General features: G+C 51.4%; 1 protein-coding gene across 5 annotated transcripts; it reads left to right on the top strand.

Annotated features, from left to right (window-relative positions):
- Positions 1–12152, top strand: LOC142905911 (U3 small nucleolar ribonucleoprotein IMP4-like). 5 transcript variants are annotated; one of them, XM_076053146.1, is made up of 7 exons: positions 1–1430; positions 2893–2994; positions 3441–3563; positions 4289–4398; positions 5655–6409; positions 7246–7316; positions 7750–12152. In XM_076053146.1, the coding sequence occupies exons 4-5, from the start codon at positions 4348–4350 to the stop codon at positions 5826–5828; spliced, it is 225 nt and encodes a 74-aa protein (XP_075909261.1). In that variant the 5' UTR covers positions 1–1430; positions 2893–2994; positions 3441–3563; positions 4289–4347; the 3' UTR covers positions 5829–6409; positions 7246–7316; positions 7750–12152. The 5 variants fall into 5 exon arrangements, 4 of the variants coding, with proteins under 4 accessions (XP_075909261.1, XP_075909260.1, XP_075909259.1 ...); XM_076053145.1 differs by having other exon boundaries at positions 3441–3570; XM_076053144.1 differs by lacking the exon at positions 3441–3563 and adding an exon at positions 3298–3369 and having other exon boundaries at positions 4290–4398.
- The last annotated feature ends 2968 nt before the right edge of the window (positions 12153–15120 follow it).

The raw sequence follows: 15120 nt of genomic DNA, 5'->3' as shown, positions 1-15120 counted from the left end.
CTGTGGATTGTGGGTGGCGAGCGGCTGATTTGGTTTCCCGCTCACGGCCACCGTCAGTGGGTCGCGAAATCTTCTGAAGCGGCGGCTCGCTGGGCCTCCTCTACGTCGACTCAGCCTGAAGGTGAGAACCTCGCGCGGTGTGCACACATCAGCAGTGGCGGCGGTGGTGGGGGGAGACAGAGGAGGAGGCGCCTGGGCCACAGCCGTCACGTCCTAGACGCCTGCTGAGTTCACGGCGCTGCTTCAAGCAGAGCCCGGCCCTGCTGCTGCTGATGAGGCGCTGACGGTGGAAACCGGCTCCAGAGTGGCCCTCGTGTTGAGCCATAGCTGATGAGAGGCACTCCCAGACTGCCGTGTGTTTTTATCCCTGGAGGGACGGGTTTGTTGTGGATGCGAATCGCCTGCTGCTGGAAAAGGCATCCACTAGAGGCCGCTATATAGAGGTATTTGGTCTACTCTTCCACGCTGGTCCGGACGTGTTGGAGCAAAGTGGCCATGCCCACACTTTACCCCACCACACGCAGGGCGTTAGCTCGCTGGATTTGCAATGCAGAGGTGCAGGTTAGATTTCATTCCCACTCACACCCACCGACACTCACTCAGCCACCCACTCAGCCACTCTCTGGGCATCTATGAAAAAGAGCTTCATAGCTCATCGGATTCCTCCAGCAAAAACATACTGATTCTCACCCACCCACTCAGCCATTCACCCACCCACTCTGGCACTCATCCACTCACCAATTCACTCAGCCACCCACGCGGCCACCCACTCAGCCACCCACTCTCTCACCCACTTCGTCACCGGTCACCCACTGCCACCCACCCACTTGGTCACCGGTCACCCACTGCCATCCACCCACTTAGTCACCGGTCACCCACTGCCACCGGTCACTCACTCTGCCACCGGTCACTCACTCTGCCACCCACCCACTCTCTCACCAACCCACCGACTCTCTTGCCAACCCACCGACTCTCTCGCCAACCCATCCACTCACCCACAGGGAGACACAAGGAGACAAGGGGACCCACATGGTGTGAGAGTGTATCAGCATCATTGTGGTTGTTGTGGTGGTTATGTTGGTTGTTATGGTTGTGGTGGTTATGGTTATATTTGTGGCAGTAGTGTTTATACTTGTGGTTATGTAGCTGGTGGTTATGATTATATTTGTGGTTACGGCGATTATGGTCGCAGTGATTGTGATTATATTTGTTGTGGTTATAACCCGCGATGTATTTCGTCGAGGATGGATGCCGCCGCGTGCAGGAGTTGGGCGAGGCGGGAGTGAGCCACCTGAAGCGCCCTCTCCGACGGTGGTGAGCCGCCGGGCGGCCGGGCAGTGAGCAGCTCGGCCGTCGTCGCTTCTCCTCCCCCTTCCGGGGCTGCCAACCCCAGTGGTGTTGAGTCGTCCTCCTCTTCCACTGGAGCCCTGGTACGAGTTTTTCTTCGCGTCTCCATTATAGCGATTCATCTTACTATTTGGCTACTTCTGACGCCAGTTGTAGTGGGTGGAACGGAGAGCGAGACTTCTTACCGAAAGAACCAAAGAGTATGAACTTATATGGTTTATTTCATCTATTTTTAGTGGTTTGCTACCATTCCCTTTGCACTCCTATCGTTTTTGTATTGTTTGTTGTGACGTTATGACCCCGTGCCCCCTACTGGCACATCTTTGATCAAAGAGCTTTATAGCTCATTGGATTCCTCCAGCACAGAATCAATACCGATTCTGATGAGACCGGAACGAACACGTTTGAATCGAATCGCGTACTTCGCTTTACTAAAATAGTTGTGGAATCGATTCTTGTGGAATCTGTTCTCGTGAAATCGAATCATCGATATTAATTACAGAGATTCACCATCGATATTAATTACAGACATTAATCAACGACGTCGCTAGGAGTATCGTGGTGCCGCTCTGCAAACCTTCGGGCTACTATCAAAGGTTTGTTCATCAAGCCATCCAGATATATAAACACAGACATAACTTCAACCGAGAAGATGGATACAAATTGAGTAATCATTGGAAGAATGTTATTAACCAGGTAAAACCTTAACTGCTTTATGGTGTTGCCTTAACTTTCTGCATCTCTAATTTCTTAAGCTTCCCACTCCCAGCCCCGCTCTCTTCAGCACTCCCCTCATACCCCCCTCTCTATCTCTCCTCCCTGATCCTCCCCCCTTCTCTTACCTATATAGTCTCTTGTTTACAGCAGCTCTTTTGCCCACGTCGGCAATTGTTTCTTGCTGTGGTTTGTCCCACCTGATGATGGACGCTTGTGTTGTGCCCGAAACGTCGTGATTTAATTTATTTTATATTTTATGCCTATGTGACTTTACCGAAAGAACCAAAGAGTATAGCCCAAGAGAGTTTGTGTAGGTTGGAGCGGTAGTGTAGCACAGTAGGGGGCACAGGTGGTGCATCGGCCAGTCATCTCAGTCAAGCAACCAATGGCAACCTGGGTCTGTCTGTCTGTGACCTCCTGCTGCCAGCGGGCGTTCGACGCTTCATGTGGCCTTAACCTGCACGTAGCCTGGCACAAGCGCCGTGGTGACATCTCCACCACTTCGTGGCGAATGGCGGTTGTTGTTTATGGTCGTCTCGCGATTAGCACTACGCTGCACTACTAACCCAGCGACCCGAGTTCAATTCCCGCTCACGGCCAACACTGTTGACGATTCCGTTCCTGGGCCTCCCCTTGGTCAACTCAGCCTCAAATGAGTACCTGGTGCGTTGTGTAAACATCGCCACTGGGGAAATTAAGGCGGCCGGATGTGGTGCTGGCCACCTACCCCCCTTCGTGTATCAAAGGTGCTGCTCGTTAACAGCACTTGCACCCGACAGTCCTGTCGAAGGCTACATGGGGGATCTTTGTCTTTGTTTGGTGGTGCAGCTGAGGAGGCGCAACTGCACGGCGAGTACCTCTACCGCAAGGCGCAGGAGGCCAAGAAGGTCCTCGTAGAGGAGAAGGCGCAGCTCAAGAGGGCGCTCGATGGTAACGGGCGGCGAGACGGATCTAGAGATGGGCTCGCGACGACAAGACAGACGAGAGACAGCGAGACAGACTAGAGACGTTGAGACACGCAAGACAGACTAGAGACGGATCTAGAGACAATGAGACACGCAAGACGGACTAAGATGGGACAAGACGGTCTGACAATACAGGCGAGAAGACAACCGCGCGTTGGAAAGCGTTTCCGAATGAATCCATGCGTGCGCATGATTTTTCTTCCTTGTTAATTCTCCCCTGCCCGCCCCCCACCCACTGCCCCCTGTCCCCCTGACGTCGTCACCGAAGAAAACCTGGTGCTGCCTACGGACCTGCGGTGGGAGGCGCTTGAACTCCAGAAGGCCGTGGAGTTCGACCAGGGAGGGGAGGGTGATCTCACATCCCTCACCATCACGTCTCCTCGCATCTCTCTCTCTCTTCCTTCCCGAGAGACTCCCGAGGCAGAGGGATAAGCGTCGCGCGTCTCCGCCCGCTAGACACGCCGAGTCGGCGCGCATCCCCGGCTCGCCGTCGGTCCTTCCTGCCAAGCGGTGGCACCGTGTTTTGCCGCGGAGGTTCGCGGTTCGAGAACGGCGGGCCCTCAACCCCCCTCCCCCCACCGGTTTAATGGGTTTAATGCCGCAGTTGCGTTGACCGTAAATACTGCACGGCGATTGCTTCCCAAGTGGACTTTGAAAAATCCCGTGGCGTGAACGTGGAAAAAGAGTCGGCCGTGTGTGTGTGTGATGGCTGGCGTAAATTTTTGTGGAATGTCGAATGAAGGCCGTGGTCACCACATAACGTGTGCTTCTGGAGCAGTCTTCCTTCTGGAGCGGTCTTCCTTACAATATTAGGAAGCCACTGGAGCTTTGCACTTTTAAATCATCGTCTAGATTGACAAACTCATTTCTTGAGAACTACTTTTTGTGGTTAGTTTGTCACACTTCCGATTACCACGGTTGGCTACGTGCTGTAACAAAGAGGTTTAACATGCACTGACGCACTCATTCACTCACTCATCATTTTACTCAATTTACCCACTCACCTGCCATATCACCCACCCACTCTTGCAATTGGGACTCATCCAGGTCTCATTATTGCTCAGCTCGCTACACAAAATCAACGCGATCACTGCAGAGTGATATTCTCAACCATTCCTGGTCGCTCCTTCCATCCATCCACCCACACACACACCTTCACTCACCTGCACGGTGAAGTATGGCAAATGATAACTTACCCTCTCCGTCCCCCCTGCCCCATCTACCACCTCTTTCTATCCACCCCCCCCCCGTGTCAGTAGGAGTGAGCAGCCACATGGATGACGAGTACCGCTGAGCCGGCGTGAAGGACCCACACATCATGGCGACGACCTCACGCGACCCCAGCTCCCTCCTCAAGCAGTTCATCAAGGTGCGGGCACGGGGTCACAGGGGCTACAGGGTTTGGGGTCACACGAGGAATGTGGGTCCTCGTGTATTGCATGTGTACAAGCGCGCAAAGACAGAGGTCCCCCATATAGCCTTAACAGGTTTTTGGGACAGGTGCTGTTTGCGAGGGTGTAGGTGGCTAGCACCACAACTGGCCACCTTTATCTCTCTGGTAATGATGTTTAAACACCGCACTAGGTACTCGTTTGAGGCTGAGTTGATCTAGGGGAGGCCCAGGACCAGTTCAGATAATCGCCACTGGTGTTGGCCATGAACGGAAATAAACCTCGGGTCACTAGGTTTGTGGGGCAGCATGCTAACTGCTAAATTACCGCACACACACACGTGTTCTCTATCGGCTTTAGAATCAGTTCCTTGCACCTCACACGAGTCGTGTCGACCAATCATCGGGCTTGTGCAGTGTGAGACAACTCGCATCCGTTGAGTTAACCAGAAGAAATCTGGTTGTTGATGAAAGGTGGAGGCTGTGTGGGGGGGGGGGGGTCGTAAGTGGTGGAGCGTTGGACACTTTGGTTTGGTGCATGCAGCTTTTGTCAACTTCATTCCTCGCGATTCAGTCCGCCTTTTCGCGATGACCGATCCCTTCCATTCATCGAAAATGTATCTACTGTAGCACTACGCACGGTCGGTGGTCACGGAAAGATGTACCATTGGGGGCGCCACTGTGGCGAGATGTTAACTCCCTCACCTGGTATCCAGGAGGTCGCAGGTTCAATCCTGACCCTGATGCCTGCTGTATATTTGGAGTTGCGTGCCTCTTTCCGAGGAGTCGCGTGGATTTCTCTCCAGGTCCTCCGGTTTTTCCCTCCGCATTTAGAATCAACGTCCGTTTAAGAGTATTTGGCTGCTATAAATTTCCACATGGCGATAAGCCACTTAGTTGAGCTATGATTTGTGGCCAGGTCGCTTCTGGAAAAGAGCTGCATAGCTCAGTGGGCCTTACCTGGTAAAATAAAAATAGTAAAGTTTTTCCAATGGTGCATCCCAGTTGTGCCAACACGGGGTTTGGCGACCCCGTATACCGGCACGGCTCGGCTCGGCTTCCGCAATGGAAAAAACAAACAACACAACCCGAGTCGGATACAGTGGGGGGGCGGGGAAGTGGGGGGGGCGAAAGCAGCGTGGCCGGGACGGACGCCGGTGGGAAGAGCGGATTCGGCGTGTGACCGCTTGCTGTCATGTTACCACACCACCACCACCCTCCCACCACCACCGCAGGAGATGAAGCTGATCCTGCCGAACGCTCAGCCGATGAACCACGGAGGCCACAAGCTGCAGGCGCTGGTGTGGGCGTGCTGCGCCAACGCCGTCAACGACTTCATCGTCCTGCATGAGCACCGCGGTATGCCAGGCACGCGCACGCACCGCAGTCGACAAAGCTCCCCCGTGTAGCCTTTAACAGGCTGTCAGGGCAAATGCTGTTTGTCGAGCGACCTACGAAGGCCGGCAGGGCACACGGCGGGGTGGGTGGTGTGGTCATTACCGCATCTGGCCCCTTTTGTCTCCCCACTGTCGATGCTTGGACACACCGGAAATCGAAGTCAGGTCACCGGATTTGTAGTGTAATGAGATAGCCACTCCGCTCCCGCTCCCCGGTGTGATGCATGGTGTGACGTGTGTGATGCGGTGCAACAGACGGGGATGGAGGTGTATTTAGCTGTGCGTACGATGTGCGGTGTGTAGTATGACGCTGCAGACATGGAATTGTGGTGTTTTAACTGTGTATGTGGTGTGATGTGGTATGATGCCGCAGATGGAAGGGCAGTCTGTTTAACTCTCCAGTACAGTCTGTGTGACACCTGTGGTGTGTCTAACTTTCCGGCATGCTGTTCATGTGACACGTGGTACGATGCCACGGTGTACTTGACACTCTCGAGCGTGGTGATGCGGCACGACATCCGGACGTGGACATGATGTCCGAGGCATTCCAACACCTCGTGATGCACAACTTCACGTCGCGACTCGGAAAGAGGGTGCGTGCGGGCACCGTGCCAGTCTCACCCACATCTTCCTCCCCCATCCCCAAAGCACAAAGATCCCTCGTATAGGCTATAACCCTTTCTCATTTCCATGATGTACATATACGTCGTCGAAACGGAACCGTAAGAAAAACTCAAGTACGTCTTCTGACCTGAAGACATACCTTTTGCTCCCATAAGACTATGCGGGAGGGCGTGTGGCACAGTTATGTTCCATAGAGTGCCGGTCGTGTCACTACGGTTCTCTGCGGTGAGGGCAACGCCTTTTAAAAACAGCAGCGCTACGCCTCTATAAATAAAATTAACGCCGAGCCGCTCGCGCGTACCGAGATTCAGCGGTGAACGTGACACCTACCACCCAGCAACTTGCAGATGTCTCGGAATGGGAAAGAGTGAGCAGACTTTTGGGCCAGGTGCTGTGTGTCCGCCTGTATATTCGGAGTTTGCATGTTCTCCTCCTGGTCACTTTGATTTTTCTCCGGGTCCTCCGGGTTTTTCCCTACACATTTAGAAACTTGAATTTCGAGTATTTTGCTGCTATACATTTTTATGTGAAAAAGAGCTACATAGCTCAGTGGTAAAATAAAAATAGTTTCGTTTTACTTTAGTTTTCGAGCAACAGCACAGAGTTTTTATTTAACGCCATCTCTGAAGCTGAAGGCGCGTAATGTTGTTCATTTGCTAATGCATCCGCAGTTTTAAACAGGGTGGCCGCTGGCCTCTTAACTGGCAAACGTCTGCGAGGACACGTAATGAGAGTCCAGCGCCGTCCGTGTGACTTGCCGCGACCCCTCCCGTGACTTCTGTGCCCCCCTTCCCCCCTCCAACAGGCACAACGTCTACAAGCGCGACGGCAAGGACATCGAGTTGAAGGAGGTGGGACCGTGATTCGAGATGGAGCGTAAGTCTGCCTGACACATTGTTACTCGTCTCCACTTTACACCCCTGCAGAGGCGGTGGAAATTCCACATTCCTTGTGGACTTCCCTACGAAGTAGTTGTAAATTTTATCGACCCCTGAGAGGATGATGGGCTGAATGTAAGAGTCTAGCCTCGGGCTAGGTGGCCCGCGGGTGACTTGTAGAGCGGATCGGAACTTGAGTCGGTGGGGTCGCTGCTCTGGTCGCATTCGCTGTACCGTGACCCGACTCGCATTCCCCCACCCCGGATGCGATGTGTAAATTCAAAGATGATCGGACGTAATGCTGGCCACCCACACCCACCCCTTGGTGTGCCGTGCTGGCTTTCCTACATGCTAACACACGAACAGCGCTTTTCCCACGCCGTCTGTTAAAGGCTGCATGGGGGGGATCTTTGCTTTTGTGTGTCGCGCAGTCTATGAGATTAAACTGGGCACGCTGGACAACGCGGCCACCGCCGAGGTGGAGTGGCCTTGGCGACCGTACATGAACACGGCGAAGAAGAGGAAGTTCCTGAGCGTGGAGTGAGGGAGGGGAGCGACTTCCCCCCCCCCCCATGGGCCTGGGGGGAGGGGCATTGGGGGGGGGGGGTTTGTCCCTGGAAAGCCGGAGTTGGAGTCGAACCTCGCGGCGCTCTCCGCCGAGGCTCGAGACGTTGAGGAGAGGTCGCCGCGTGGATAGGGCAGTGCGTGAATCGCTGTTCCAACCGTCGTCACACACGTGCATCATACGCGTCACACACACATTGCGGATGTACATTTATCAAACACAAACATGCACATCGTCGCATGCGTCGCACACAGAAGCACACAATTGCACAAAAAGACAAAGGTACTCCGTATCGCCGTTAACAGATTGCTGGGGCAAGTGCTGTTAACGGGTAGCACCTATGATGGCCGGCATGGCACAGAAGTGGTTGTGTGGCCAGCCCCACGTCTGGCTGCCTTTGTCCTCCCCAGTTTTGCGATGTTATACACACCCCACACCACGTACTCAGATGGCTGAGTTCGTAGTGCGCTAACTGCTGCACCACCGCTCCCCAAACGGTGTACATACACGCGTACACAAAACGAAACATTAACATTTATTTAAGTAACAAAAAAGAAAATACCAAGTCAGGCAGATGGAGAAAGTGGCGTGTCGCCGTGCACAGCACCGCTCTCGTAGCTACTCACCTAGGGTGGGAGCTCTTGGCTTCAATGCCACCCGGGATGTTTAGATGTGAAAACCTGCCATAAATAATATTTTTGGGAAGTCACAAGCGCCTTAAGTTGCATCTCATCTCGACCATTTTAATGGGCACCCCCCCCCCCTGTAGCTGTCCCCCTGTGGCACAAAATAAACTAACAAAACTTATCTCTTTTTATTTTACCAGGTAAGGCCCACTCAGCTGTATAGCTCTCTTTCAGGAACGACCGGGCCACAAATGAAAGCGCTATAAAGTGGCTTGTCACGCAGAAATATATAGCAGCCAAATACTTTTAAACGCATGTTTCTAAATGTGGAGGGAAAAACCGAAGGACCCAGAGAAAAATCCACGCGGTCACGGGGAGAACATGCAAACTCCAGATATACAGGCGTCGGGATTTAACCCACGACCTCTATACCAGGCGAGGCCCCAAGGTGAATCAGCACTTGGCCTGCGAGCGGGTATTATTAGTCTGTCAGTAGGGGGTAATGATTCCGGATTTCAGTCTCAATTGAAACTGAAATCTGGAACACTTTTGTCATATTTTGCTCGTATAAGTGTGTTCATAAAATACAAGTTTGGTCATTGAGAGAGTTATAAATGTCCTATACGCATTTCATGTTTATTGTGTTTATTGTATTTAATGTATGAAGAAAATACAATTTTGTATATGCTACAGTATGTTTCACACGTTATTCAGTGACACTGCATATGACGGGCAATGTTTGGGGCAATCGGCCTTCAACATGGAAAATACATAGAGGCCACATGACCCGTGGCCACCGCCACTTCAACCGTGGCCCCACCACTTCAACCGTGGCCCCATTGGCACGTTGATGTGTGGCTCTGCCTTCACCTGTGGTGAGAATGAGACCAGAAAAATTACAGGAGGCCGACTCCATATGAGTCCGTCACGCTCTGGATCTCGCTAATGGGACGTCGGATGAAAATAAAACATGGAAGCGACAAGTTTCTTCTCTGGCGAGGACATTCCCACAAGATTGCCACCTTTCCCAATTAATGGAATTTGCCCCAACATCACCCTGATCCAAACCAGCGGGAGCTGAAATCTTCCAGAAGGTTCAGGATTTATTGGTACAATCGTTCGGATGTTGGTGTCCGCATGGACTTGCATTTAAAACCCCCGGTCCGCTTGACGTCTTTTAAACAATACCTGTGGTCGGGTCCGCTCCCCCACCTTTCTATCCCCTGCTTTTTTTTTTATAACCGGTGTAGTATATGTTGACGGTGTGTGCGTGTATCACAACGCGATGTAACCGGGCCCTCGAATTGCCTCAAGAAATGAATAAACAACGCCTGTCGCTTTGCTGTTGTGATGTCACCACGAGGCGCCGAATGACGGTGGGACGGCGTCGTCGCACTCGTCGAGTGGACAAGGGCTCCGTGAAATGACGGTGCGGATTGCGCCAAGCGTATAGAGGTCGCCGATTGCACGCCGCTGTGGCTCAAACACTCGTGGGTCCACCTCAAAGTTCCTGTGCCCATTTGAACCTCATTGCCTGCGATGATGCTGCTGCTGCCATGGAAGAACACACGTGGCGCCCTCTTGTCTCTCCATGTTGTCTTTCACGTCCCATCGCAGTTTTCAGGTCACTTGATGTTTACAGCCTCCGGTAAGGAGGCAGTGAGGTTCAGCCGCTCCATTTTTCTTCCTTTAGTGCACAGTACCGTACACGGATACGGGCACAGTACAACACCGTAGCTTTATTGATTGTTCAACAAAAAAGACCATCCCTCGCCCAATCTAGTTACCTATACGGTGTAATATATGGCGAGACATTTGTTAACGTAAAAAAAATGGAACTGTAATGCTGAAAATTATACTCCATGAAACTCGGGGTTTTATGGAGTATCTGAGGGCTTCTCAACGCTTCATGCCTCGCCCCCACTGATGCCCTCTTCTCCCCACTACTACTGACGATTGTATGTAGGGTGTGTAGGCATTTACTTCCGACTGTTGTATGTAGGGTGGTGGTGGTGGTGATGGTGGGAGTAAATGAGATTTAAAACTGGGTGCTTAACTTGAACTCACCACCACTCACATCATGTATGCACTCATCCGCCATCTTGCTCACTGACCCTGTTTCCGTGTTGATGGTGTGAGTCCGTATTGATGCTGTGAGTCTGTTGATCGTGTGAGGCTGTTGATGCTGTGAGTCTGTGTTGATCATGTGAGTCTGTGTTGATGCTGTGAGTCCGTGTTGATGGCTCGGGGGCACGGTACAGAGGGGCAGTACAACTGTAGAGTAATAGTTGTTGTCCAGCAGCGGCAACTGCGGTGGACGGGGAGTACACACGCCAGTGAGCCTCATGCGGGTTTGTCAGCAGGGCGGAGGCACTGGGGCAAGGATCACAGAGACCCTCCCTGGAAGACACTGGAACCCGCTCGTGGGTTGGAGAAGGGAGGCGCGGCCGAGTAGGATAAAAGCAGCGGAGAGCGAGAGCTCGTGGTTGCACGTTCTGGGAAGTGGAGTCGTCTCGTCGGCACTGTCGTCTTTGCCGACTTGGTCGCTGCCGTCTTCACTAGATAATTGGGCGGCCGGATAGTTGTTGGCTGTCTCGGTCGATGCCGTCAGTGTAACATGGTGGGGGTTGTGTCTAAGCTAGGCTATTTGACTGGGAGAAGCGAGGGCGAGTCTGTGAACCTGATGGTGTTAAATAAGGAAGGTGCGGAAGGTACGGGAGAGGATGAGGAAGATCGTGGGATGGATGGGGGAGGATGAGAAGATAGTGGGAGGGACGGGGGAGGAAGGAGGTGGGAGGGATGTGAGAGAAAGAAGGAGATAGCGGGGGGGACGGGAGAGGAAGAGGGAGATGGTGGGAGGGAAGGGGGCGGAAGAGGGAGATAGTGGCAGGAAAGGGGAATGAAGAGGGAGATAGTTGGAGCGACTGGGGAAGTAGAGGGAGATAGTGGGAGTTATTTAGGAGGATTAGGCAGATCGGTTAGAGTAAGAAGGTGATAGTGGGAAGGAAGAGGGAGAGAGTGCGAGGGATTGGAGATGCAGAGGGAGATAGTGGGAAGGATGGGGGAAGAAAAGGGAGATAGTGCGAGGGACGGGAGAAGAGGGAGATAGTAGAGCCAAGTGGGAGGAAGAGGGAGATAGTGGAAGGTACTGGGGAGGAAGTGGGAGATGGTGGGAGGGACGAGGGAGGAAGAGGGAGATGGTGGGACGGATTGGAGAGGTAGATAGTGGGAGGGACGCGGGAAGAAGAGGGAGATAATAGCAGGGACGAGAGAGGAAGAGGGAGATAGCCACTGATGTTCGCCGTGGCCAGAAATTTAAACTCGGTTCACAAAGTTCATGGTGTAGTGGGTGTTGAGGTGGCATATCCTGGCTGGCCAGGAGAAGGCAGTACAGCAAGTGGGATAAGCACCATCTCTGTCTGCATGGGATAGAGGGTTGCCCCCTTGCACGAGTGGGTTTTCTCTGGGTACTCCTGTATCCCCTCACGTTTATGAACGCTCAGTAATTGCCCAATTGAATTATTGCTATGCACCGCGACGTTCGTTTTGCTATGTCATGTGATCAGAATTGGGCGCCACGGTGGCGAGATGTTAACTATTTTGTAGGGTATACAGGAGGTCGTGTATTAAATCCTTACCCTGACACCTTTGTATTTGGAGTTTGTATGCTATCTCCCCGTGGTCGCGTGTATTTTTCTCCGGATCCTCCGGGTTTTCCCTCCACATTTATTAGCACATGTTTAGAGTATTTGGCTACTAATGTCCACGTAATAAGCCAATTTGTTGAGCTGTAATTGTGTGGCCGCTTCTGAAAGAGAGCTGTATAGCTCAGTGGGCCTTGCCTGGTTAAAGTAAAAAAAAAAAAGTCAAATAGTTTGCAATTGTTTATATCTGGGATAAATGCACCCGTGGCTTTAATGATGTGGGGATCTGCGCCTGGCATTTTCAGGTGGGATCCGGAGCAATGAATGAGCCCTGACAAGGCAATGGCCCACCCGTTGATTTGCTCCATGAGGAACTTTTAGGGGGCTCGGGACCGTGGCGCCAAGAAGACCAGCTATTGGACCATGGAGGCACCGAAGGGGGCGGTTTCCCCCCCACACGTAACGCTCCCTATCTGGTCGATAAAAACGTATCAATAGGGTCACAGAGCTTGGGCAATCGTTGGTGCCAGCTTACTAAGTGGCTTCCTTCCTGATTGTCTGTGGTTCCTCGCACCTCTGAGGCCTGCTTGATCACGTTATAAGTATAAATATTGTTGTTATCAAGTTCTAAGTGTAAATAATAATTGTTGTTGTTATTACTCGCCTGTTCTAAACATATGCCTGTTGTTATCATTCGCCTGTTATCATTCGCCTGTTTTCATTTGCCTGTTATCATTCGCCTGTTTTAATTGGCCTGTTATAATTTGCCTGTTGTTTTATTTCGCCTGTTGCTACCAAGTAATAAGTATAGTTATTGTTGTTGTTGTTATCATTCGCCAGATGTTAGTGGTGCACGTCTCAAATCCAGCACTGGGGAAGGCAGCGAGGGTTCGTAAATCACCGCACAATGATGTTGTGAAATCCTCTTCCCGTGGAAGTCGAGGTGCATAACCTGCCTCGCCAGGAGAAGGCAGTACAGCAAGTGGACTCATCGCCATCGTCACCTGTACGGTTTAAAATGCTGCCCCTTCACACACGTGGCTTTTCTCTGGGTGCTCCGATTTCCCCCACTTGTACAAACACTCGTTATTAATTAGCCAATAATGCCTCCATACATAGAGTACCGTAGAGCCTGGACAATCGTTGGTGCTGGCTCACCACGTGGCTTCCTTCCTGCATGTCTGTGGCTCCTCGTGCCTCTTGAGTCGTTCTTGTGAGTGCTATATAGCTTTAAATAATAACTACAAATACTCGCCAGAAGGTGGTGACGCAAGCCTGCGATCCAGCACTGTAGAAGGCAGCAAGGGTTGGTGGATCACACAGTAAATATTGTGAAACCCCATTCCCGTGGACATTGAGGTGCCTTCTCCTGGCTGGCCAGGAGAAAGAATCTGACTGGCCAGGAGAAGGCATTATAGCAAGTGGGATCATCGCCATCGTCACCTGTACGGTTTAAAATGCTGCCTGCTGCCCCTTCACATACGTTTGTTTTCTCCGGGTGCTCCGGTTTCCCCCCACTTGTGTAAGCATTCGTTATTCATTGATTGAAAAGATCTTACAATAAAAACCAAATTCAGGACCTTACTATGACTCAGCGTGGCTTTCCTGGAGTAAGTCTAATTATTATTATAAAGAATTACAGGGGCTGTATGATGACACGACTAGAGAGCTGGCTTGCACTGCGGGGAGCTTAATAGTCAACTTGGATTCCGCACCCCTCAATGCCCTTTTTAAGTTCAGTTTGTGCACTTAAGACTCGCACAAACAACCATACTCAGAGAACCATAGATTCCCACTCAGACCCAGAACCAGAAACCCATAGACTCCAACAGAGACCCATACATTCCTTCAGACACTCAGACTCATACGGCGACCCTATATACTGACACAGGGATCCATAGACTCAGACAGAGACCCATACACTCACAGAGGCCCACAAACTCAGAAATCCATAGACTCGCACAGAGGTCAATAAAATTTAAATCTGAATATTTATTTACACTGGATGAAATCGATGAGCTACAAAGATCTGTTTTCACAGCTGTCCAATCGGGCAGGTCAGAACATAACTAAAAAAATACAAAAAATGACAGGAAAGACAAACTGTTCAAAAATAAACAAATTAAACTAAACTATTTTAATCTTTATTTGAAGCTTTCGTGACTGCAGGAATCCATACTCTTTGGTTCTTTCAGTAAAGTCACGTAGGTATAAATTAAATAAAATTAAACAAATCACGACGTTTCGATCGCAACATAAGTGATATTTTCAGGTGGGACAACCACAGCAAGAAAATGCTGAAGTCGGCGGGAGAGCTGCCGTGGCAAGAGGTTATACAGGTATGAGATGGGGGAGGAGGCAAGGGGGGAGAGAGAGAGGGGAGGGTGTGGGGTAGGGAGAGGAAGGGGAGCCGCGTGAGCGCTAGGAGAAGAGGACGTGAGGCTGGGGTGGGGGGACGTGGGCGGGGCTAGCAGTAATCGGCAGGTAATGATGGAAACAACAACACAAGTTAAGGCATTACCTGGTTGATAACATCCTTCCAGTGATTGTTTAATTTGTATCCATCTTCTCGATTGAAGTTTTGTCCTTGGCCTCCGAAAATAACAATATCATGCGAGCCCACAGCGTTATAACAATGGCCACTACGGCAGAGGTATTGGTTCTGCCATGTTTCAGATCAGCCTTGTGTTCGCGAACACGGTCCGAGACGTGTCGTTTTATTTCTCCAACGTAACTGCGGCCGAAGTTACAACTCAGTTTGTAGACTCCAGGGTATAGACAAAACTTCAACCGAGAAGATGGATACAAATTAAACAATCACTGGAAGGATGTTATCAACCAGGTAATGCCTTAACTTGTGTTGTTGTTTCCATCATTACCTGCCGGTTTTACTGCTGCCCCGCCCATGTCCCCCCACCAGCCTAACGTCCTCTTCCCCTAGCGCTTACGTGCCCCCCTCTTCCTACC

This window comes from Petromyzon marinus, chromosome 59 (assembly GCF_048934315.1).
Source record: "Petromyzon marinus isolate PM22_M1 ecotype Great Lakes invasive population chromosome 59, UKy_Petmar_22M1.pri1.0, whole genome shotgun sequence".
Taxonomy (NCBI): Eukaryota; Metazoa; Chordata; class Hyperoartia; order Petromyzontiformes; family Petromyzontidae; genus Petromyzon; species Petromyzon marinus.
This window is presented reverse-complemented; position numbering and strand designations above follow the sequence as displayed.